Genomic DNA, 27,476 nt, shown 5'->3' with positions numbered 1-27,476 from the left:
AACAAAGAATTAAGAAGGAATATATTACATTTGGTTTTATTTTTCTTAACGAAATTGCAAATCTAATTTCAATTTTCAACTAGAATTAGTTATTTGTGCTTTTTTGCCAAAAAATGTACACTTACCAAATTGACTTTTAATTGAATTTTCTTATCTCCCTAAAACTGTTAACCCCACTCATCGAGTTTCTTAAAAGTTGGCCAAACTTTCCAAGTAGCATGAAACCGTCTCTTCCCACTTACAATCAGCACAACATGTCTTGTTTACGAAGTAATGACATTGATACTACAATGTCATATTTTTTTTTTCCTTAATGTGCCTGGAAAATCAAATGTTCGAAGCAGATGGTGTATTCCGGAAAGCAACAAATTGGCGCAATGAAGACATAGTGGTGTTGTTGTAGGTTACAAATGAACTTGTACCGAGTACATGGCATCTATGACAACACTTGCTATCTGGAAATGGACTAATCAGCTATTTAAGGATCAGATAAACCAATAGACGAAAGATCATAAACTCATATGGCTTTTACTTTCGTGCTTGCCAGCTGCTCATAAGCATATATTTTGGAAAATGTAGATATTTTATTAACAAATGACACCAGTCCATTTGGCTGCCATCAATTTGTCTTCAAAGTGCTCATCATTCGGGGGGTCATTTTTTAAAAATTTTACTTGGGAACTAATTGAGTTACACATTTCCTGCCATGCTCTGATAAGGTTTTCTCGTTTTATATGCATAATGTTTCCTGTAATTATTGACCTTCTGAAGCCTACTGAAATGACAGTCCAAGCTGAGATATATTGGTTCTAGTGTGTTGTGTTGTCTGGGAACACTCTTATGTTCTGTTTAGATTGAAAGCATCTCATATTAATATTTTGTGAATTTATAAAAAAAATATGCTTTAGTTTACTTTTGTGTTACTTCAAATATCTTGAAATAGGATCATAACCATGAGCAATTTCAATGAATCTTATTGAGTCTCCGCTAGAGATGAAGTAGTACGGCGAGTGGTATTCAATTCAATGGTCAACTTTCAATCCGCTCAGGGAATAGAGGGCTAGTTAAATATTCCCAATGACCCTTTTTTGTTCATTTTGGAGCCCATGTTCTAGTAGAATAAAGGATGCCCTCCCTTTGCTCCTGCCTAGTCAGTTGTGAGCAGAAGCCAATAGGCATTCTGACATTTTGGACTGGCACTGACACATAGAAGTCTAAATTCTAAATAAGACCTCCTGAACCCCCCAATATTTTTTCCCTAATATATAATCCCTATATTCCCTTATTGGAGTGGGCAATGGCATCACAGCAGGCTTAGAATCACCACTGGGCCATTAGCTCAGTTGAGCAGAAGACTCGTAAATTGCACCACAAGGTATATTGCTAATTGTTATCAAGGACGGCCTTTTCCAGTTATATAATAGACAAATTTTTGCACCCAGATTGATTGTTAATCTATGGATATTATACATGGATCCCCCTGATTCAGTATGAACCTGGGTTGATTGACTGGTTTGCACATCTTCACTATTTCATCTACTTAGCTAGTCAATCTACACAAAAACCATCTTGCCTATACTCAGTAGTCACTTACTAGCTGAAAACTAAAAAAAGGCTTACAGTGTTTGTATGAAAATCATAAGGGTAGAATAGTTAAAAAATTGTAGGAGGGGTTGTTACAGTAAAAGAGATCTAAGGGTAGATAGCCGAAATGTGTTGTGTTCACTTGGGGTGAGAAAATAGGGCAATGGAACATAAATTAACTTTTGTTTTTTAGTCCTTCTTACACTATACAGCAGAAGAGTACATCATGGATAGATGGACTGTTCTTTACTTTACAAACTTTAATTTTAATCTTTCATTTTATTTTTTTGCAGTTTGCAAATATACCGCCCATGAGCGTTGTGTTTCAAGAGCACCCCCATCTTGCATTAAAACCTACGTGAAGTCGAAAAAGAACACAAATGTAAGTTCACATAACAAAATATCTTTATTAGAGACAGATAAGGAGAATGTTTGACAATTCTGTGATTTTCCCCAGATCATGCACCATTTTTGGGTGGAAGGAAACTGCCCGACAAGATGTGAAAAGTGTCACAAAGCCATTAAATGTTATCAAGGCCTGACGGGACTGCACTGCGTTTGGTGTCAAATCACAGTAAGTGGATGAACTTTTATGTGGCATCAAAATAAAATTCTATATAATGTGTTAGATAAACGACAACTGCGACAAACTATGTGACTGCTAAGGGGTCCAAGCACATAGGGTAGTGGGGAGGGGGGTTAGCAGTTTTCTAACAATTAAAATTTAGACAGCATCTGGGAAATAAATTTAGGCTAATGGAAACATATCATATTAGATTTTAGCTATACCTTGGGGGTGTCATGGATTCCTGAATGCCCTTCTACAGTCTGTGGTTCCATGTCGCTAGCATGCACTTTTTGATCATGGAAACATTAGGAGATGCAGGGATACGGAGAAGAGAGATGTAGAATTTCGCCACATAGTTTCCTAAATTATTTTACTTTTGGTTTTTGTATACAGCAACACACTCACTTTACCAAAAAGTGGAAGCAATAATTTCTTCAATATATTCAAGTCATTTAAAAGAATATATATACAGTATCTTGCTAAGAAAATATCCCCAGCCTGGGCAGCAGATTTTGATTTCGGGTATTTGTGAGCACAATGTTATGATATGATCTGGGGTGCCACTGGGGGGCAGTGTTATGATCTGGGGTGTCTGTAAGGGCAGTGTTATAATCTGGAGTGCTTGTGGGGGCAGTGTTATGATCTGGGGTACCTGTGGGTGTGGTATTATGATCTGGGGTGCCTGTTGGAGCAGTATTATGATCTGGGGCACCTATGGGGGCAGTATTATGATCTGGGGTTGCTTCAGTTGGTCAGGTCTAGGTTCAGCAATGATAAATACCCAAAAAATGAGGTCAGCTGACTATCTGAATATACTGAACCAGGTTTTTCCATCAATGGATTTTTTCTTCCTTGATGACACTTGCATATTCAAAGATACCAATGCCAGGATTCATTAGGCTTAAATTGGGAAAGAGTGGTTCAGGAAGCATGATATATCATTTTCATACATTGGATTGGCCACCACACAGTCCAGACCTGAACCCTATTGAGAATCTTTGGGACTTTCCCTACATCAATACAAGATCTTGAATAACTAATGCAACTCTGGATGGAAATAAATGTAATGACATTGAATAGAGTTATCAAAACCAAACCAGAATGAATGTGTGTCATAATCAAAGTTACAGGCAGTCCAACTAAATATTTTGGTGTGCGACTTTTTTTGTTTTGGCCAATATATATAATCCATTGAACCATTGTGAATGTAATATGACCCTTGGTCCAATGGAAATGTTTGAGTCAAATAGAATTCCCCAACCTGAACTGAGGTTGGTTTATTTTGCAGGTGCCCAATAAAGTCTACCCGTCCATTAGAGATTTAGGCATGTAAAATAAACACAACAAATGCACAAAACTTTACCAAAGTGCCATAAAGGGCCAAGATACAATATTTTAGTTTCAATGCACTGAGCAGAATTTTAACTTGAGTTTCACATGAATAGGCATACTGTACTATATGATGGTTTACTGTAAAAACAAAAATAATGTAGTTACACTGATTGAATTGGCAGGGGTATTCAATCATTCTCCAATAGCAAGTATTATCCAGACTGTAATTCTATAGAATAAAGTATATGTATTTATAACTATACATTAAAGGATTTCCTAGGATTGGTTATCTTGAGGTTAGGGACAATTACTTTTTTTTATTTAAAGACTTTTGTTGAAGAATAAAGAACACATACTGATGATAAATAAATGACATTATACATAATAAATGCAGAAATGGATTATATGGAATACTACAATACAATATAATATTGTAATATAATAAAATATAATGAAGATAGATAGATAGATAGATAGATATAGAATTTTTCTTTGTGTCTTTGCTATATACAACATAATAATATATTATAAGCCTTTCATGACACATCTTCCATTATGCTTATACCCAAAGCCAATTGTAAAGAAACATACAGCTTTTTAGGAACCCTGTGTGTTTAATATATAAGTGTGGTTCAATTTTCACCTAGAACACATAAAAGCAGGTGCAAAATGTAAATATGTTTAATTAACAGCATTCCACAAATTGTTCCATTTACTGAAGATTAAAAAAATGTGCATACATATTGATAATTATAATTTAATATTAAAAACATAAAAAATAAAAGTCTCACAACTCCTTATGTAATTTAAAGTTGACTTTTCATTACAAATACATCTTTAGAAATTCGTACTGTGACTTTTATAGGCGGTCAGCCTTTTTTTTTTTTTTTTGGAAGTTATATCCCTTATTTTTCCCAGGTTTTTGTGATGTACACAATGAGATCACAATAAATAATTTCCAAACTTTTCTCAACTGTAATGTTACCTATATTCTTTAGAGTTCAATTAAAAAACTATTCTTTTCGGGAAAAAAATACATTTAAAAAAAATGTATGATAAACTGGTTGCATAGGTGTGGACCTATGAGCATTCAGTCTTCATGGGTCGGAGTCTATCAGCATGACATATCTTGACTAGTCATTATTTGCACTTTTGCAACTTGCCCTCTTTAGGTTACCCCACAGATTTTTTATTGGATTTAGGTCTGGGCTCTGGCTAAGCCATTCCAAAACTTTAATCTATTTCTAGTGAAGCCATTCTTTATTGATTTGGATGTATGCTTGAGTGGTCATGTTGAAAGATGAAATTCCTTCAGTTTCATCCTCTAGCAGATGCCTGAAAGTTTTGGGCCAAAACTGTTTATTACCTGGAACTTCCCTCCACCTTGACTAAAGTAGATGGTGACCTTTTGGTGATGTCTGGACTATGCAAGACGGAAGTCTTTTCTTACAAAGAAAAACATCCAGGCCCGGCTAACATATGCAAAAAATTAAATAAAGTCTACCAGAAGCATGTGGGAAAATGTGTTATGGTCTGACCAAAGTTGAACTTTTTGGCCACAATTCTAAAAAGGTACATTTGGCACAAAAACAACTCATCACCCAAAAGACCTCTATGTGTTGATTTATTGTGATCTAATTTCAACAGGATAATGCAAAAAGATTGCAAAAGTTAAGTTGCTATGAGATACAACCAAGTATGAAAAAAGCTGAAAAAAGTATTTATAAAAATGACAATCGTGTAGGATTTTTTCAGTTAGGAGTTACATCTACCTAAAGCTGATTTCTTTTACATGTACATGTTTAAAATATATTTTTTAAAAAGAATACACCTCGCCTTTAAGACACATTACATTTCTGTAGAGTACATAAACAGATTTCTGTATCTTCTTCGAAATAATTTCATTAAAGAAATTAGTCATGCGATAATACAAGCAATCATTCTATAACCAAATTAGATGGCTGACAGTTAGAGAATAGAGAGAATGATAACAGAGATAGTGTTGGGCGGAGCAAGCACAGTTAAGTTTAGGAAGTTTTTTTTTCTTTTGAAAACAAAAAGCAAGTTGTGTCCAAGGATTTCTTAGAGTTGGCCTATTGGTTATGTTGACCTTTAGGCTATTTCCAAACTGGCAGTGAGGTTACGGTTTGGTTACCACTTCCTCATACCTCTGAACTACTGGTTTTGGGGGGATGCTGCATGTAAAGTCTACCTGTGGCATTCAGACAGAGAATGAATTCAGCCAGAGGTGGACACGGCACAGTCGCCTAGAGGTTAGCACTGCAGCGCTAGGTCCCAGGTTCGAATCTCAGCACGGACACTATCTGCATGGAGTTTGCATGTTCTCCCCGTGTTTGCGTGGGTTTCCTCCGGGTACTCCGGTTCCCTCCCACATTCCAAAAACATGCAGTTAGGTTAATTGGCTTCCCCAAAATGGACTTTAGACTGTATTAATGACATATGACTATGGTAGGGACATTAGATTGTGAGCTCCTTTGAGGTACAGCTAGTGACATAATTCTGGACTTTGTAACGCGCTACATAATATTTCAGCACTATATAAATACTGTGTAAAAAAATAAAAATGCTTACTGCAATTTTATAAAGTAATGGGAGCATTTTTTTAAAGCTGCAGGAAATTGGATACCAAGATGTAAATATAATTATAATTCCAGAAGAGGTAAAGTGTATCTAGTCTTATAGTTATGCCCTTTTTGTGATTTTAACTTTTTCTCTTTCCAGACTACTTTTTTATGCAACATAAACTTTTTATCCTGAAAATTACTTCAGAAATTCAAAATATTATCTGAAAGTAGTGGCCGTGTATGGCAGACTTTTATTTTCAGTCCAAAAATAATAAATTGTAAATAAATAGACACCAATTATATGAAGTCATAAAGTGTGCATGACAAAAAGTAGTGTAAATTACATTTTTTACCAAATTGTACAAATGGGCGGCATGGTGGCTCATCTAACGCCAGGACACTCTGCACGGTGAGCATGTGCTCCCGTGTTTGTGTGGGTTTTCTTGGGGTACATTGGTTTCCTCACACATTTAAAAATATCTTGCAGTTAGGTTAATTGGCTGCCTCCCAAAAAATTGACCTTAGATTGCGTTATTGACATATGACTATGGTGGGGACATTGTGTGGAATTGTGAATTGAGAGTTAGGATTTGACCAAGCTATATTAATGAGAAGACTGCAGATAATGGAAGAATGAGGGACAGCTATACCTAGGCTTTCTAAGTGAGGACTCCATCTTGACCATTGAAAGAATGCATGAAACATTTTACTAATTGAAGTATATGACAATAGAAAAATATAATATTATTAGACAATAAAGCACTGCGTAATATGTGGGCGCTATATAAATTCTGGTTAATAAAAATTTTCTATGCAAGCCCTTACAAATGATTAATTATGTATAAACTCTTCAGATAGTATGAAAACTTGCCTAAATACTTTGTATACATAAGGATATATTCTTGTACTACTACGCCATTTAGATATTCCAAAGAAGAATCTACAATCAGACTGTAACATAGTTGGTCTATCTATAGGCGGTTATCCTCCAACATTTTTCACTTAACTTACTTTTTATTTTTATCCTGTAACTATTTATTTTCTGGCTTCATGTGGTTTTATCAATATTTATTTTGGGGTGTACATCATTATCAAAGGAAACATAGGCATATACACAAAATTGGGTTATTTCAATTCAGGAAACTAGGGAAATAACAATAAAAAATAACAAATCTGGTATATACATTCACACAGATACCTAAAACTTCAACTAGTCCAATGTTCTTTTGGTTCATGCATTCTTTCAATGATCAAGATGGAGTCCTCACTTAGATAGAAAGCTTAGGTATAGCTGTCCCTCATTCTTCCATTGTCTGCAGTTTTCTCATTAACATAGCTGTGTCAAATCTTAACTCTCAATTCACAGTTCCACTTCTTGTTATATTACCTATTACCAAACCACTAACTGGCCAGCATGATCAACTAATAAAAACTAAAGCCCAGCTATAGCAGTCCATGCAAGAACCTATGACTTCTAGTTTCCAACTGTAAATTAAATGATAATTCCAAATTTGCTACAAATTTACAATTCCCACCTCCCTCCCCATCACCTGTCCAAACTGAAAATAAAACAAAGCATTTCCCTTTCTCCGGGCCTGATTAAATAAATCCTTCCAAGACTGGAGAGGATACACTTTCATTAGTGAAGCTGGTTGATTCAGCAAACCTTCAACGGATTTCTTAAAAGAAATTTGCTATCTGCTACCAAATATTTTTAATCTTGGATCCACGTTTGCTGGATCACCCAGCTTGACTGATGAAAATGTATCCTCACCAGCCTTGGAGAGCTTTAATAAATCAAGCTATATGTTCTAGCACTGCCCCCTGCATCCTCACATTTTCCACCAGTCTTGGCTGACACTTCTTACATCATTCATTCACTCATTCAACATCATTCACCCAGCTTCCTGGGAACCCATGCTATTATGGGCACATCACATAAGGGCATTATGTTAAACAGGGCTCCTAGAAATAAGATACAGTGAACAGAAGTCCGTATGACCACCATTCTCTACATCAGTGCTTCCTGACCTTTTTAACATGGAGGAATCTTTCAATAATTTTCAGGTTTTTGGGGAACCCTCTGCTTGGGAAGAATGTCACCCTTACAGATAGCCAAATAGATCATTGGTGTCACTTACACTGACCTGAGAGTCACAAACTGCTCTTTGCTCAAGGAGGAACCTCTGAAGGAACCCTACTTGAGAAAAAGTGATCTACATCATTAATTATTGCCCTCCTGCAAACAAAACAGAAACTGAAGTGGAGCCCACGTGTCACGTGGCCACGTGTTACCGGACCAGAAGACCATTGGATTTAGGTTATATAAATTGGAAATGTATAAAGGTGGACCAAATGGGGGGAAGTGCTACAAGGCTGACCCCCAACAGTTCTAAACCAAAAATATTGGTTAGACTAGTAAAAAAAAAAAAGAATCAGGAAACTTTTCTAAAACTGAAGTGACAAATTCTGCCTAAAATATTTATGCTGTAGCTAAAATGTTGAATAATAAAACATTTAACGCTGACAAATATCTTCTGCCAAAAAAAATCATTTCAAGTTTGCAAATGTTGCTGTGACTGAAATAGGGAGACATGCCTCATGCTGTTTACTGAGAATAAATTAGCAATCTCTGAAGTGAAGAACTTTAAAGTGAGCAAAAGTCTCAAATTTTCATAGTTTTTTCTTTTTTTACTTGGATGCATGAATTGTAAAGTGAAATAATGAATACAATTAAAAAGAAAACATAAAAGAGTTTATACCTTTATTACAGCTTCTTAAATAATTCCCCTAAATATAAATAGGTCATCGCTGCTGTCAGATTACCTGAACCGGAAAAAATATGAACATTTGAGATTATAAACTAAATGGATTATAAACCAATTTAAGTAAAAACTGAGGGACCTAAAAGTTACATGAAAAAATATGAATAAGTATATGTTTAGTACTTTTTAAAAGGATAACAAATACAACTACATGTGCTCAATGCATTTATCTGTTTTTACACTTTTTACAGGTTAGAGTATTTTGTACTTTAAGATGGTTATGATACATTTAGGATCACTTAGGAGAACATGATTTTACATACGGACACAAAGCTATCTAGGGGCCTAGGGGAAACTGAGATTTTTTTTCAATTAGTATTTTCAGGTTAAAAAAAAAATCCCAGTTTATTCTTGAGTATATATACCTAAAAGAAAAATAATGAGGACATTTGCATGGCTCAAAAACAGGCCCAGGTTAAAAAGAGTCTCAGTAAGCCCTTAGAGCCATTAAAAATTGAATATATGTTTAAACTTTATATATAGCTTTAAAAATGTGGACCTATGATTGTCAAACTGAGTAGGAAAACTCAAATACTGATGCCTATGACTAATCTTTTGGAGATTGGAAGAGATTTGGTGATGTCACTACTTGGTTGTCACTGTTCTTCTTGCTGGAGGCTCAGAGGAACAAGGTCTCTACCAATATGGCGACCTCCACATGAGCTATTAAAGCTCCCCAAGCTGGTGAAGCTGGGTGATCCAGCAAACCTGGAATGGATTACTTAAAAGTCATTTGGTATGTGTTAGCGAATGTTTTCAATCTCAGATCAGATCAATTCCAGGTTTGCTGCATCATCTAGCTTCACTGTTGAAAGTGTATCCTCTCCAGCCTTGGAGAGATATTTATTAATTCAGGCCCATAAATGCAATAAAGAATAAGTTGCAGTCATTTTGGGGAAAAGATCTGCAGCTGGGAGATCACAGGCAGCACTGGTGTCTTCCAGAGTTAGGATTAGGGATGAGCGAGAATGACTTTGAAATTCTTGCGAAAATTTCCTTGAACTTACGATGGGTCCGGAAAATTTCGGCGAACCGATTTTGCGGACCCTTCGGAAGATCGAGGAAATCATTACAGGAGGAGTACCGCGGCTGCATTCATGAATGCAGCCACGGGAATCCTCCTGTGCGCAATCCCCGGGCTGCAGCCGCAGTACTCCTCCTGTCAGTGTGAGTACTGCGGCTATGCTCATCGATGAATGCAGCCATGGGAATCATCACAGGATGATTCCCAGGGCTGCATTTATTGGGATGAGCACAGCCGCGGGTCTCCTGTGTTCTTGGATAGAAAATCTCTATCCAAGAACACATACTACAGGGCTGCATGAGGGGAGCGGAGCTGATGCAATCCCAAAAAATTCGATCTCACCGGACGAATTTACACAGGCTGCTCTCGCTTACATTTTCCGTAAAGTGAGAACGACTCGATTGGACAAGAGATCGAATTTTAAAATTTCGCTCGCTCTTCCTTAGTTAAGATGCAACCCAGTGTATTCTTAAAAACCATCAAAAAACACTAATTTCACCCTCTCTTTTGACTCCTAATGTATTTCCTAAAAAGTTAAAATAAAGCACCAAAGAGCAACATAGCAATAGCTGATTTTACAAGCCATTATTGATCTTTTAATGATCATGTTTGCTTTTTTTGGGAATTTTCTGTTCCATTATAAAAATTAAATAATTGTTTTCTTTTACCAACAGCTGCACAACAAATGTGCATCCCACCTGAAACCTGAGTGTGATTGTGGACCCCTGAAGGACCATATCCTACCTCCCACTGCTATCTGTCCTGTGGTTCTGGTGAGTTTATACCTGTGTGAGTTTATTCTGGTATACCGAGAGTCTAATCCAAAGCCGCAATCATTACACCTGGGCACTGCTTTCCTTGTGTTTAATATATTACCTTCCCATTAAGATGACAGTGAAACTTCCCTAGGATCAGCTGTAATGGAGGCTGAGTCAGATTTTATGACTTATATAGTGCTTACCAGAAACGGTAGAGCAGGTCACTTTTACATTTTACGTCTTTTAAAGATCCAACTTCCCAGAAAGATGAAGGTTTTCTGCTGGTCAGTTTGTGCTATGGGTGCACGGTACAGATCTGCATTGCAGGGAACTCAGATGCTTATGCTATCCATCTCTCTCTCTCTCTCTCTCTCTCTCTTTCTTTCTTTCTTCCTTCCTTCCTTCCTTCCTTCCTTCCTTCCTTTCTTTCTTTCTTTCTCTCTCCCTTTCTTTTTTTCTTTCTTTCTTTCTTTCTTACATCTTTTATTTCTATTTCACTTTTTCTCATTTTCTCTCCTCTTTTTTTCTTTTCATTTTCCTTTTCTTTGTCTTTTACACTCTCTCATTTTTTTATCCCCTCTTCTTTTTTTTCTTGCTCTCATCTCTTTTTTTCATTTTCTTTTTTCTCCTTTTCTTTCTTTCTCACTTTCTCTATCAGTCTATTCATATTGATTAGGTTTTCTTTCATTTTTCTTTCTTTTTTTCTATTCATTTTTCTTTTCTCTCTTTTTCTTTTCTTTCTTTCTCCTTTTTTTCCTCTCTATCACTATTTCTTTATTCTGTCCTTCTTTCTGTTTCACTTCCTTCCTCTCTTTATTACTTTGCTCTCTTGTATTTCTTGCCCTTTTGCTTCTTTTCATATTCATTTAACACTTAAAAAACACTCAGTAGAAGATGAAAACAAGAATCTCCGTGCTTAAATGGTTTGTGACATAGCACTGTAGATCTGGCACGGATAACATTATATAAAATTTACTTATGTTCTCAGACAATTTGCTAATCACTTTTCAAGGTCTGTTTTTCACCTAATTCAGTTTTCAGTTTTTTATTTACAAATCCAATAGAAACAGGTCTGACAATGTCATGGTGGGAGCAACATCGGAACATCTGTAGTGGGACTGGCTGGTAACGGTGACATGTTGGGCTGCTCCTCCGAGACTTAGAGGTGGCCAAGTCACTGGGCTTCTTGATTCAATAAATACTTACACGACATGCAGCTTTGTGCTTATCTGGATTTCATTGTGTTTTATTGGGAAAGAAAAACACAACTTGGGCAGGAAGTCATTTCAAAGGCTAAATTCTATTAGTTTTCTAGAATTTTTCATAACCAACAACAGGCATTCTGTTACTCTGTTATAGAATAATTAACAAGACATATTCTACTATTACAGCTTTCAAAATTTAATACACAACATTGTATTCTCTGGCAAAAACAAGATTTTTTTATCATTTAATTTCATTATTCTTTTTTTTTTATAGTATTAACATCAGCGTCATTGACAATGACAACGGGGGACTTGTTATTAATAACTCCGTAATCAGCTAATGATATTGAGTTATATTTGTGGCCTTTATTAAAGCTGGACATTCTTGTGAGAATAGGTGTTGGACTGCTTTAGAAATAAAGTTTCAGATTTACAGAATAGGAATAATAATAATCAGGCCAACTAACATATTTGTATATATATATATATATATATATACATATATATATTATAATATTTATTATTTATTATAGAACTATGTTATTTTTTTTATACAGTAAAAATGATTGGAAAATGTTTGGGTTTAAAACGTTAACTAAAATAAAAAAAAACAAAATTTGAATATAACAAAATGAACAGAATAATAATAATAACATATATATATATATATATATATATATATATATATATATATATATTGCCCTCCTTCATATTTTCAATTTGTTTTCTTTTTTATTATTTTTTGTTTATATTTTAAAATATGAGATTTTTAAAATTCAAGGCTTTTCTGTTTATCTACATTGCTACTATTTGTGATTTTGGTAGACCATATTTCATTCTGCAAATGAATTAAAATATATAAAAAACTTTAATTAATATGAATTATTTAATGACAGTTATATGAATTTTATTTTATTTCACTTTGTTTTTTTTCAATTCATAAATAAATTTTTTTTTTAAGAAATATAAAAAGGGTGGTTTTTCATATCCATATAGAATTTTTTTTTTTTTTTTTGCACAATTGTATTGTTCTTTCCACCTTGCTTTTCCTTTTTCAAAACATTATTATCAGTATCAGATAAATTACATTTATTTCACAATTAAAATAAAATTACTTTTGATGTCTGTCCTAGTGACCAAACTTAAATCTGATTTTCATACATAACAAATAGAACTTAATTAAAAAAAAACTGTTAATATTCTATATGTAAGCAAGCAAAAAAAAAGGCAAAAACTACTCATTTTCACGTACACTCCAGACAAAAATATATGAATACATTTTTTGTCTGTCTATATCTTAGGATAATTTTTAAAATGTCCAAAATGTACTAAATTGGACTAGATATACCTATTGCTTACCGGAAAGTATAGTTCCTTATACATACTGACCTGGATTTACCTTCTCTCCTGTGGCTTGGTGAAATATCATGCACTAAAGAGTAATAATCTCCTGTAGCGTTAATCACAATCATAATAAAATTAAAAGCCAGCAGAGGGAGCTAAAATATAAGATTTCACCCAATCTTACCCAATAGTTGGTGCAAGATTTCTACGCCTGCCCTTTTAAAGACTTTTTTCTTTTTTCCTTAAGAGAAAATTAAATAGTTTAATTAAAATACATTAAACAATAAACTGTCAACTTTTTTTTCTGTTTAGCTGTTGCTTTCATTGGTAATTAATAGAATATTTATAAAGTTTAATTACTAATGCTTAATTAGTGTTACAGTCAGGGCAAACTCATTGCGATGTACGTCCCATTGTCTTTCTTTGAAATACTGGAGTTATAATTACACATTTCCTTTGAAAATTAAAGGTTTTCCACCAGTTGTAATATTTAACTGAGGTGAAATAAATTTGGCAAATGGAACTGCAGTTGGGAGTTATTGGTCAGTCGACTTTGAAGGAAATAAGTACATTTTAAAAATTAAATTAAAAAAATCCTAAAATTTGAATAATGATTGAATATTTAAAAAAATAAAAATTGAAGTTGTAATTGCATCGAATCATTTATACATTGACAGGTATATATTGGATAAATAATGACAAACATTTTTTTCAGTCCATAGCATAGGACCATAGCAAATATTTGAATATGGCAATACTGTGACAATTAGAGCTATGCAATATATATAGCACAGTGATCAGAGTGGAACAGTTTTGAGTTTATAGGTCCTGATTTAATAAAATGCTCTGGATAAGTTAGACTATCACGGGAGAATCTGGGTGATCCAGCAAACCTGTAATAGATTTCCTAAAAATCATTTGCTATTAGTTGGCATATGTATTCAATCCTGGATCAGATCCAGTTCGCTCTATCGCCCAGGTTCTCCCATGATAGTCTATCATAGGAGCTTTAATAAATCAGGTGCATAGTGTACTGTACAAAGAATGAGGAAATCTGTGTTGTGTAATGTTGTGCATGGTGTACAAAATATAATAAACTGCAGTATATCATATCCCACATAGTGTACGGATAGGAGCAGTCTGGAGTATGTCATATACAGCACAGTTTATAGAGTAGGGCAGTCCGGAACTTGTCTCGGCACAGGAGGATGATTTACTGACTGTAATGCACAGACAGAATGGACATACGTTTACCAGGATCACCATATACAGAGCTTAGGCTTTAGAGTTTGGAAAGTTTAGGATGGTCTCCCAGCAAAGTGAAATATGACTCTGCAAGGGATCAATCACTTAGCTTAGAGAATAAGGTGAAGCTTTACTGACATCCAATCGTGTGCATGCAAAAATCATGCTTATCAGCATTTTATTGGATGTTATGCATATTTGCATCTATAGCAGTCATTCATTCCTTCCTTGTTTACTTTCCTTCCTTCGTTCCTTCGTTCCTTCCTTCCTTCCTTCCTTCCTTCCTTCTCTCCTTCCTTCCTTCCTTCCTTTCTTCCTTCCTTCCATGCTTCCTTCCCCTCTCTCTCTCATTTTTTCTTTCTTTCCCTCTTTCTCTCTTTGGACCTGATTTATTAAAGATCTCCAAGGCTGGAGAGAATACACTTCGATCAGTGTAGCTGGGTGATCCTGCAAACCTGGATTGGATCTGGTCCAGGATTCAAAACATTTGCTAGCAAATAGCAAATGATTTTAAGGAATCCATTAGAGGTTTTCTGGATCACCCAGCTTCACTGATCAAAGTGTAATCTCTCCAGCCTTGGAGAGCTTTAGTAAAGCAGAGCCTTTGTCTCTCTCGCTCTCTCTCTCTCTCTCTCTCTCTCTCTCTTTTTCCCTCTTTCTTTATTCATTTCTTCTGCAATTCAAGTCTTTTCTTCATTCTTCTTCTAGTCCTTTTTTTTCTTTTCTTCCTCTAGTTTATTCTTTCTCTATCCTTCCTTATTCCCTCACTTAATTTTTCCTCTCTAACTTGCTTACTTTTTTTCTTTCCTAAACATCTGACAGTAAGAACAGAATGACGACGAAAAGAATACAAATTTCTTACATTGTTTTCCTACATTTGAATTTTTTCATGTAAATCTTGTTAACCTGTAAAGAATTGCTCAGTTCCCCCAGCCCAGCCAATCACGACTCATGGCCTATTTAAGTGTCAAGGGTCACATGGCAATTGGGCATTTATACCTGCGTCTCCTGGTTTATTTCATCTCCCATGAAGTCTTCCGGGTGAATTCACGGCAGAGCAGGCTATGGAGGCAGCTATCACATTTCCTAATATATGTCATCTTTATTGCCATCTCCATGATTCCAGTAACATTTTAATTAATTCATACTGATTGAATAAATGTACATTTAGACTGGTTTCTTAATGAGGGCACGTTTAGTAGATAAGGTTCTACATCATCCTGATATCCTGTGGGTAATTATATCCTAATTATATGGTGAGAAAAAGAGTCTATAACTCAGGGCCGCTATTGTTCATTGGACCCAATTAAGAATTACACTCGGATAATAAAAGTTCATGATGAGAGTGACTGTCAGTCAATTTAAAAATCTTTATGGCTATCGAACCTCGGAACAAGATAAGCGTGTAAAGACCCTAACCAGGTTAAGAGCCGCGCTATTTACTGTTAAGTGGCTTGCGGAATAAATGATGATGGCGGTTGATCGCGGTAAAATATGCTTAGCAATCAGACTTACACTCTGCTGCGGGAAAAGAAGACTCAATGGCTTCTTGGATTAAAAATTCCAGGCAAAAATACAAAATTCAATCAGGAAAAACAAAATTCCTAGATTGTAGATGGGAGCAATAGAGAAATTAGGAGAGCCCTGGCCATATAGAACTTCTGTGCGGTTTATTGGGTCATTAAAGCTCAATCGCTGTGACGCTCTACTAAGGACCATAACACATACATGGGGAAGCAATTCGGACGACACATTTATATGTATCGATAGAAATATGTACTCATTAACACATATTGATTATTATTTTTTCTACACCAAGCTGACCACCAGAGCAACACATACACCTAATGGTTAAATGTCTGTTAGTACCTGGCCATCTCACCTTCATTTCAAAGACAACATGTGGTCACCCTTCTGAAGTTAGGTAACAGGCAAGAAATTTGGTACAAAATTTCAAATTGTACATTTAAGCATAATTTATTATGTTTCTCAAAACCAAGAAATAACATACATTATACATAAATATACATTTCTGAAGCATTCAAATTGTAGACTCATCAATAGGGATGAGCAAGCGAAATTTGTAATTTTAAATTCGATTGATGGCCTTGTGAATTCGGCCATCAAATTCAAATTTTTCGGGACCTGCAAGAGCAATCAGGGAGCGAAACTGACAGCTCCGGTCGCTTGCTTGCTCTTGCAGCCCTGTAGTATGTGTTCTTGGATAGAGATTCTCTATCTAAGAACACAGGAGTCCCGGGGCTGTGCTCATGAATTAATGCAGTCGTGGGAATCATCCTGTGATAATTCCCACACCTGCATTCATTTATGAGCACAGCCGCAGGGCTCACACTGACAGGAGGAGTACCGTGGCTGTGCTCATGAATGAATGCGAGGAATGAATCGAGGAAATCATTACAGGAGGGATCGCACACAGGAATCCTCCTGTGTGCGATCCCTGGGCACTAGAGGTAAATGAGGGCAAGCAATGGAATCATCGATCGCCGCAGTACTCCTCCTGTCAGTGTGAGCACCGCGGCTGTACTCATCAATTAATGCAGCCATGGGAATCATCACAGGATGATTCCCATGGCTTCATTTATTTATGAGCACAGCTGCAGGACTCCTGTGTTCTTGGATAGAGAATCTCTATACAAGAACACATACTACATTTCATGTAGGGCTGCAAGAGCAATCGGGAATGGAGCTGTCTGCTCCACTCCCCTGATTGCTCTTGCAGGTCCTGAAAAATTTGAATTCGAATTCGATGACCATTCTTGCTTACATGTTTGGTAAGCGAGATTCGCAGCGAGATCGAATTTACAAATTTTGCCTGCTCCTCCCAAATAGTTAGCATAGGGGGTCAGTTATGGTCTACATCATTTACCAGATGTATATGGTTCCCATGGGGCTCAGATTTCAGAATACTTCTCCAAACTATCTTGGAATTGTGTTGTTAATAATTCCATTAGTTGCACATCTTTCACTTGAGCCAACAAATCCAAAAGAGTGGGAGGAAGGGTTGACTTCCACTTTTAGGAAATATTATTTGTTTTTTAAATAAAACTATAACTTATCTAGTTTTTTTTCTTTTAAGAATGGTCTTCCTCATTCTAATTGGCTTGCTTCTATTTTCTGCTCATTTAAGAGAACACTCAAAACCCATCTTTACAAACTCACCTACGCCTCTTCATCTGTATCTTAAATCCTCACTACTTCCCACCATTCCATATACCCCCCCCCTCCTCTATTGTGATATTTCCCCCACCTTTTAGAAGCACTTCTGGGCAGGGTCCTCTCCTCCTGTGTCATTTTTTGTATCTGTCTGTCATTTGCAACCCCTATTTAATGTTCAGTGCTGCATAATATGTTGGCAATATATAAATACTGTTTATTATTATTAATAATAATATTATTAATAATATTAATAATAATATTAATGATAATAATAATAATAACAGTTCAGTTTTATTTTACAGCTTTATTATATGAAGTTTATTCATAAATATTTTCACCAAATATTTACTCAATTTGAGTTAAGTAAAAGTTGATTCACACATTTGCTAATTGAATCTATTGTGTAAATATTAGATAAAAGTTAGGTAAAATATTTATTAATGTAACACCAATGTGTTGTCCAGAACTCCAATATACGCCATTCTTCCGCCTGCTTGGGGTGCAGCAACAACCAATCCCCAGTGGCCATCATGGAGTTAGAATAGGTATATAATACTGATTTATATATATATATATACATATATTATATATTATTGTTTTTTTATTGTATATTAGTATACTGTATATATATATAAATTGAGAGAGAGAGAGAAAGACGTGGGAGATATATGGCAGATTCATACAAGACTGCATCCTGCAGGATGTTGCTGCCAGTCACATGACACATATGAACACATGTGAATCTATTCTAATTCCATTCCTATTGCAACCAATATAAATAATACTAGTATAAAATGAAAAATAATAATTTATATATATTTAATAAATTGTTCTGTGAGATTGATATTTTAAATGACTACTAAATAAAAAAAATATATATATATATATATTGATATATTATTCTTTTTAATATATATATATATATATATATATATATATATATATATATATATATATTGACTAAAGAAAAAAAAATGGAACAATGAAATAGCAACAAATGATTAATAAAAAAGTATTAATAAAAATAATAATACAAAACAAAATGTTGTAAATTGTGTATATGTTTTCTCTTCATTCTATATTCCCACTATGATCTCAACAAGACACCCCAAAGCTGATTTTCCACCGATGTCTTCTTGGTAACGGCAGCTTCATTTTAGAATTTGAATTTCTGCATCATGACCGCTTTAAAAAGACCGGAGAATCCTTTGAAGAAAAAACACAGACACAAGACACACCAACCCTTGTGGAATACATTCTGCTTAAATATACACAAAACTGATTTTTATAGCACGTTGAACAGCTGTTTTTTGATGTACAAACACATTTTCACTAATGAGTCCCCTAGACGCGCAGACCTCAAACACATTCATAAGTAGAACCCTTTAGGGTCTGTTTAATCGCAAGAGCAATTAATATACATAAAGATATAGGTAAAAGTAGTTCAGATACAAAGAAAATGTCACAGGATATGCTTACATGCAATGATAAGGCATCAAAAAAGATAATCACTTTATTAGGGGTCTATTGATAAATATTTTCACCCAAGATTTACCAAGCTTTTACGCACATTTTTCACTTTCATTCAATGAGAAAATGTACGAATCATGTAAAAGTTGCTACAGACATTTCTAATTTAATCCACAGATTGTAAACTCTTCTGGGCAGGGTCCTCCCCTCCTCTGTCTGTATCTGTCTGTCACTTGCAACCCCTATTTAATGTACAGCGCTGCGTAATATGTTGGTGCTATATAAATACTGTTTATTATTATTATTATTATTATTATTAATAATAATAATAATAATAATAATAAAAATAAAAATCCACAGTAATAAAAAAACGAATAAAATTTGGGTAAATATTAATTGAAACCATTTTTGAATAAATAATATTACTTATAATATATCAACACATATAATCATATGAATAAAACATGAAATGAAAAAAGTTTTTCACAAATTGTAAGTGTTCGAAAACAAAATAGCTTGTAGCAATGCAGCATTCTACGTGTAATTATGACATTTAGGGGTCTGTTTATAAATGTTTTCACATGACATTGACCCAGGATTCACACCTTTTTAATAGAATTCCGATTGAAAAATGTGTGAATTCTGCCTGAAAGTTATGTGAATCTTTTTTGAAAACATTTATACACAGACTCTTCACTGTATGATGTGAACATTTCTGATGTTCTATGCAAATGGTAATTGGATCCTAATAAAAAAAGTTCACAGATGAATCTGAATATTCAGACCAATCTGAAAGGTTTATATTTGCCCCCTTTTTGGCTGCCAAATCTTGCCAATCAGCTTGATTTTGAGTTTGATTCTGTCATATATGTATATATGTTCCCCAGACCCTTTCACACTATGTGAATGCTTTACATATTTTTGCAATCGTAGGTTTCTGCAAATCTTTTTTCTTTTTTTTTTGGTAGGTGTGGTGATAATTCCTTACTATTGCTGCAAAACTGTGCACCCCTAATTATTAGCAGCCAATCAAATTGAAAATAAATGGTCACATAGGGCTCATTTTATAAAACAGGGAATCAGACATCCCCTTAAAGATTCCCTTGTGAGAATCTTACAAGCTCATGTGTTTCAATGGCAGTAATTAAAATTATATTCATTATATAGTATAATATTGGGATACAAAGACAGTAATTACTTTTTTATTATACAAACATTCATTGTAGATCTTTGTATGTTTTCCTAAAGGAGAGACAATCAACAGTGAAGAGGGAGAAGAATTGTGCTCAGCAAGGGAACAAATCGAGTGAAAGGACGAAGATGCAGAGAGCAAATTCGGTTACCATAGATGGGCAAGGTCTTCAGGTTTGAAAAAACGTTTTCTGTTTTTGGATTGTTTAGGATTTTGCTGAAACAATGTTGCATCTAGGGATGAGCAAGCAAGAATATTAAGTTCTCTCTTGCGCCAAATCGGGCCTTTCTCGCTTACCGAAAATGTAAGCGAGAACAGCCTTCTGATTTAGGTTGTGGTTGAGGTTGAGCTTTCGCTGAACAGGAGGATTTCCAGGGCTGCATCATGCAACCCTAGAAATCTTCTGTGATCCCCGGGCACTAGAGCTTAATTACCTCTAGTGCCCCAGGGATCCCAAACAGGGGGATTCACAGGACTGAATGCAGCTCTGGGAATCTTCCTGTTTTAATTTCCTCTTCCAATGGTTTCGCGAAATCGGTTCACCGAAATTTCGTGGAACCATTGGAAATTCAAGGAAATTTACATGAGAATTCCAGAGGCATTCTCTCTTATCCCTAGTTGCATCATTTCAAACTGGATCACTTGGAAGAGCTTTGGTTAAGAATCCAACCTTGGATTCCGCTTAATCAGCATGTTGGCCTTAGTCAGAGTCATGGTGAGTGTTGGCCATTTTCCCTAAAGGCATGGCTTACGGTCAGGAGTTTATCAGGGGTTCTTGGTTCAGATTTACTAAAACTGAATATAATTATTTATCAGAAATGAAAGTTCTGAAGAATGTCATTGATCAGACTAAATCCAAATAAGGAATAGGGTAATCACTGAGGTGGTAACCAATCATAAAATTTCGGGGATCTTGTTCAACATTCAGCATCTACAAACTTTGCAACCTAACACACTGAAATCTGGGGGCAGGGTAATCTGGTTATTTATTTTGCCCATTTGTAAGGCTTTAGGCAAGATATTGTAAAATAAAATGTAGGCTGTGTCAAAATGGGCGTGCACCAATGCCAAATTGCCAATACCAATGCCAGACCTTCTGACGGCTCTAACACACAATGGCAATATGCCAGCTGTGCCAACTCCTAATAGAAAGGGAACAGGGATATCTATTCCTTCATTTTATCCTATGACACAGTTGACCAAAGGCAAGGGCTATGCATTGCATTCTGAGTTGTTCCTTTCTTATGACAGTAAACCTGCAGTAAACCTGCAAGCCTTGTTCCTTTCTTATGACAGCAAACCAGCTTATGACAAACATTTGGTAAACTGCAAACATTTTCTGGGGATTCACTGTGAAACTCATGGCATAGGTGAACCCAAAGCTCATCCTTACCACTAATCTCATTTTCAGGGTTTATAACCCGGTGTAAAATTCTGACGAGGCATTCATTGTCTATTAAAATTTGAACTCGAGCTTGTACGCCATTGCTAAAGATTCACTGAAAGATAATATAAAGATAACTTTGTCCAGCTGTACTATCTTACTAGATGTACAACTAACAGTTGGCAAATATAGTTGCCTGGAGGTACACATAATATTTGTACCGGGAGAAATGCAGAGGTTGCCCAACTACTAACTTCTGTAAAATGCTGGTTGTCTGGCTGCCATACTGATCTAGGAACTTCAATACTTCTCAGACACTGACTATAAACAAATATGCAGATTGTGAAAGTCAAAATGAAGTCAGAAATATGAAACTATACTTGGTGTGAGTTGAGGTCTCAAAAAATACTGGAACCAATGAATTTGTATAATAGCCAGGCAACTAGCAATAGACTATGGACATTATATTCATATTCTAACGTTGGACGAGAGATGGGAACTGATGTTCCAAAGGCACTCCTGATGGATGGCTCCTTGCCAGCCGCTTGGCATTCTCAACCCCAGCATGAGTCTAATTGAATCGGTATTCCAACATTTGACAGTGGGTGGCAGAGGGAGATACTGAACCACTCTACCACTACTACCCTCCGTCATTGCCTCATCTTGAAGGTGAGCTTCCTTAATAATTAATATTAACTAGTATATAGCGCCAACATATTAGATAACACTTTACAAAGTCCATAGTCATGTCACTCAAAGAGCTCACAATTTAATGTTCCTACCGTAGTCGTATGTCATTTATACAGTCTAAGGTCAATTTAGGGGGAAGTCAATTAATCTAAATGCATGTTTTTGGAATGCTGGAGGAAACTGGAGCATCTGGAAGAAACCCACGCAAACACAGGAGGACCTGCAAACTCCATGCAGATAGTGGCCTGGCAGAGATTGGAACCTGGGACCTAGCGCTGCAAAGGCCACAGTGACAACCTCTGAGCCACCATCTGCACCACAACTTCCCTGCCTATCTGAAAGTAGTAAAATCCATGAAGAAAGAACCACTAGCTAAGCCATTCTGCGTTTTTGCTGAAACAACGTTTTGCATAAATATTAGTACACTTGCACTTTTTATCAGTTTCCAAATAATGACATCAGCAAAGAGTGGCTTATTGAAGAGACTGCGGGGGAACAATTGCATGACGAAGAAGCCTGCAGGAGCATGGAACTAGGGTAAGTAAATGTTCTCTCTACATAAACCTCCCAGATCTAAACTAGTCTGAACAAATAGCCCCAGTGCAGAACAATTGTTTTTTAATTTATGGAGTTGGCTTTATCCATGAATCTCCTAAAGCTGAGCCTGGCCAATGAAAAAGAGAAATGAAAAAATAAAATACTCAATGCTTATCCAATGTGTAGGGAAAAGATACTTTGGCTGATGGCTGACATATGGGTTATTATTATACCAAATAATTGAGACATTATAATAAAACTCAGCTCTCTGTCTGAAGTGTAAGACTCTAATTATGAGGCAGTAAAATGTGATGGTTTGGCAACATCTCCTCCTCGGTCATTATTTGGCAATGCCGTACTAGCTCGAGTTCAAAGATTTATTGCAATTAATGCCTCGTCAGAATTTTACAGCGGATTTAAAACTGATATCCAGAGCATTCATTGTCTTTTAATCAGGTTGGCACGAGGATGATGAGAACTTTGTGCTGTACTGATGTAAAATATTACCAAAATTTGTGGCTTATCTGTTCCCTCATCTTGTTTCTTCCTACCTATATTTTAAAAGCCACTTATAAAATTACATTCTGAAAATAAAACTCTGCTATTAATATTGGAGAGATCCTGGGGGGTAATTAGTATAATTGCTGCAGATTATGTTTATTCTCCATCCAAATTTTATTAATAAGATTAAAAAAAGATCTTGAATAAAAGAATTGTGGACTTTGTATATTCTGCTTTTGATGCGTTTTCCATTGCATACCTAGGAAGAGAGACCATTGGCCACCCATCTTGGGAATGTTAAGGCCAAGGCCCAAATATCCTTCTACAGCGAGTCCCTCACCGATAACATATACTGCTTTAGGAGATCTTGCTCTCCATAACTTTGTTCTACTTAGAATTTGAATATAAACCTTTGTTGTAACTCTACAAGCTTTTAAGCCTTACTGACTAAATTCTAGGTATGTAACAACATTCAACAACATTATCTTTTTCAAAAATGCTCAACTTTTTGACATTAAAATGCCATCGTTGAGTTCCAGTGACTTTGCTAACAATGAGATAACATCAGTCTGCTGGAAGAAAGAGGAATTGTTACCTTAACCCCAGTGGTCAGATCACATCTTTGTCCAAGTCAAAAGTCTTAAAGGGCCAATCTATGTCAGACATTTTGTAACACTCCAAGAAACTGAACAGAATCAAGAATTTGCAGGATGATATCATCTCTGAGCTGGCATCTCAGTCCAGGAAGTAGATGATGACCCTGGATGATGCCTAAACATAGATTCGTTCTATGAGGCGCCTTTAATGCAGACCTGGACTTTTAGGACCAACCTTCGTATTGCCAAATAAATAATTTCTGCCCTTCCAAAAAATTTAACCGATTTGTATAAAAAGTAAATTGTTCTTGCAACAGCCTTGTACTAAGCAAACCCTGTGGGTCGGTCATGTGTTCTGTTACATTGACATAGGTCTACCAACCCATGCTCAGGCAGATGACTCTAGGAGAATAACTCAAGTGGCAGTGGGAGTACTGTGAAGCTATACAATAGTTTCAGACCCAAAAGAACATTTTTGGTTCTGTATTATGATATGTTAGAACAAGATCCGCAATAGTGAATGATCCTAAAGTTTGTCCACCAGTAGATGTAGCTATGTCTTTATGTAGAGCGTGTACCAAACATTATTTATTTCTCCGAAAACAAGAATTTGTTACATACCTAACATGAGGACGCAACACAATCTACAGGTGGACAATAATAATGCACAAAATATAATTTAAGAGAAAGTGACCCATTAGAACCAACTTAATACATAAAATTCCTTTACCTGAAAAAAGGGGTAAAAAGAAGGATCAATAAATCTACTGTTGTAAACTGAGTATAAACTGAGATTATTTTTCAAATAGCATTTACAAGTCAAAATGTCTTGATTTATACTCATGTCATTGGCACAGTCCATGAGGTTAGTTCAATAAAGCCGTGGCTTTGCCCCATTTTTTTAACTTAACCTCTCTTTGTGTCATTAATGTCATCATTGAGTCATGACTGGAGGCCTATGCTTCCCAGCAGTCAAGTTACATAGTTATTCTGGTCAAAAAAAGACCAAGTTCATCAAATTTAACTGCTGGGGAAATAAACATATCTCAGATAAAACCCTATATGCAGAGCGGATCCAGAGGAAGGCAAAAAAAATCCCTAATAATGAGCGGTTCAATTTTCTCAGACGGGGAAAAAATTATTGCCTAATCCTGTGGGGCAGTTGTATACTCCCTGGATAAACAGTGCATTTTGTCATTTAAACTTTAACATCACGTTATACTTATGTAATAGAAAACAAAACACATGTGGAATGCATATATGAAAACTATCACTTTTTGGCAAATATGGCACAGACATAAGTTCTCCGGTACAGACATATAAAAAAATCTCTTCCTAGCAAAAGCTACAAATGTACTTTTTGTTTTAGATCCAGTGGTCCTTTGACTTTACATTTCCATCAAAAACATCCAGCTCACTTAACTACTATTATTAAAAATATACATCAGCAATTATTTTTACTTGTGCCATGAGAATTCCTCATCACTCGGTCCACCGCACGCCAGTGAATTCATTTTATACGTGTAAAATGAAAACGTGAAACAACATCTTCACGGTTTAAATACTGAATCTTAGGCTGCAATAATCTGAATTTATTCTTTTCTATTATTATTAATCATACTTAAGCACATTCATCTTATTTCACTCTAGCTAACCAGAATAATGATCATGATTATTACTTCTAATTAGAGGAAGCAATAGATCATGTATAACCTTAGGATGAGTCTCATTAATTAACCTGGGTCCACGGGGACATCGGCTACAAGTAGATAAGCACTTCATCTTTGTCATGTTAACTTTAGTTTATCCTTTTCTGCAATAGATATTCCTCTGGTTATTGATATTGAAATAAATAGGTAAATTTGATGAAATATGAAAAATCAGAAGCGTCAATACTTTTTTTTTTTTATAATATACTATTGCAATTGGAGAGGGTAAGCAGGGAAAATTTAAATCAATTTTAATTAGTTTCAGAATCACATTATGCAAGAGAATACATTTTAGTGAATGTATTACTTATAGATGACAACTGTAATTATTATTATAGATAATATTTTCTTATATCAAGGGGCAGTGTTTTTTTTAAATTGTTAGTGTTCATTTATTTCTTGTGTTTATTTAGATCATCATAATTAGTTGTAACAGATATGTTTTTTATTGAACCAGAAAACTCTGTAATTTAAAAATGATGTATAATTATATGAATATAGATTAATAGTATTATAATAAGTGGCAGCACCATTGAATTGCTAGCACATCTGATACAGATCAGGTTTGGAATATTTTTTTTAATAGCTATATTTATCATTTTTACAAATTTGGATGGATAGATATTTTTTTCTCAGTTGTATTTTTACCTAGGAAATACAAATTGTTTAAAGAAGACAATTCCTAATGTTTAATAACCTACCGCCAATTAGATTTGTGAATATGATTATATTGTCTGCTATTTTATAAGTAGTTCTTGAATATATATGTTGGTACTTTGCTGTTTCAAATATAAGAAATAGTCTGGGTGTTATATCCAGGTATTTTCTGTAGGAAAGAACACAAAGGCTCAATCTCATTAAAGTATATACAGTTACATGAGTTGCATGTTTTGAGTTGTTTTGTTGGAGGATCTTTTCTTGTTGACTTGGTATAGTCAACAAGTTGACTTCTTGTTGAAATGGTACAACATAATGCAATTTACAAAACTGCAGCATGCGGAGTCTCCCTTCAGCAGGAAAGGTGCAATGGTGGGAATAGGTCCTATAGATATAATGGTTGGTTCACCCATGGGGCCTGATTTATTCAAGCTCTCCAGACTGGGGAAATGACACTTTCATCAGTGAACCTGGGTGATCCAGCAATTCTGGAATAGATTTGGTTCATTATTGAAAACATTTGCTAACAAACAGCAAATGGCTTTTAAGAAATTAATTCCAGGTTTGCTGGATTACCCAAGATTACTGAAGAAAGTGTATCCTCTCCAGCCTTTTGAGGGCTTTATTAAATCAGGCCCAAAGAGTGGGCAATTCATTGCTTTTTTCCGGTTTGGACAGATGATGGGAAGGAGGAGTTACTCTTTATTGCGGTTGCCAATGACAGACAGATACAATGATACAGGAGAAATAGAAGACCCTGCCCTAAAGAGCTTATATTCTAGGAGGTGGGGGAAGTAAGAATCAAAGGTGACACCAAGACAATGGGCTTGATTTATTAAAGCTCTCTAATGCTGGAGAGAATACACCTTTATCAGTGAAGCTGGATGATCCAGCAAACCTTGAACAGATCCGGTCAAGGATTGAAAACATTTGCTAACAAATAGCAAATTACTTTTTAGAAAATACAATCCAGGTTTTCTGGATCACCTAAGTTCACTGGTGAACATGAATCCTCTTTAGCCTTAAGCTACGTACACACTTCCAATTATTATCGTTTGTAAACGAACGACGAATGATCCTGCACGATATCTGC

At 35.4% G+C, this 27,476-nt stretch overlaps 1 protein-coding gene across 1 annotated transcript in view; it reads left to right on the top strand.

Moving 5' to 3' along the window:
• Positions 1–27,476, top strand: part of DGKB (diacylglycerol kinase beta) — a 293,858-nt gene that overhangs the window by 108,601 nt on the left and 157,781 nt on the right. The window contains exons 12-15 of the mRNA XM_072412954.1: positions 1,878–1,966; positions 2,042–2,158; positions 10,593–10,691; positions 20,366–20,482. Of these exons, the coding sequence (XP_072269055.1) occupies positions 1,878–1,966; positions 2,042–2,158; positions 10,593–10,691; positions 20,366–20,482 (422 nt within the window). The remainder of the gene's footprint in view (positions 1–1,877; positions 1,967–2,041; positions 2,159–10,592; positions 10,692–20,365; positions 20,483–27,476) is intronic.

This window comes from Pyxicephalus adspersus, chromosome 5, assembly GCF_032062135.1.
Source record: "Pyxicephalus adspersus chromosome 5, UCB_Pads_2.0, whole genome shotgun sequence".
Taxonomy (NCBI): domain Eukaryota; kingdom Metazoa; phylum Chordata; class Amphibia; order Anura; family Pyxicephalidae; genus Pyxicephalus; species Pyxicephalus adspersus.
Note: the sequence above shows the minus strand (reverse complement) of the source record. Positions and strands in the feature narration are given on the sequence as shown.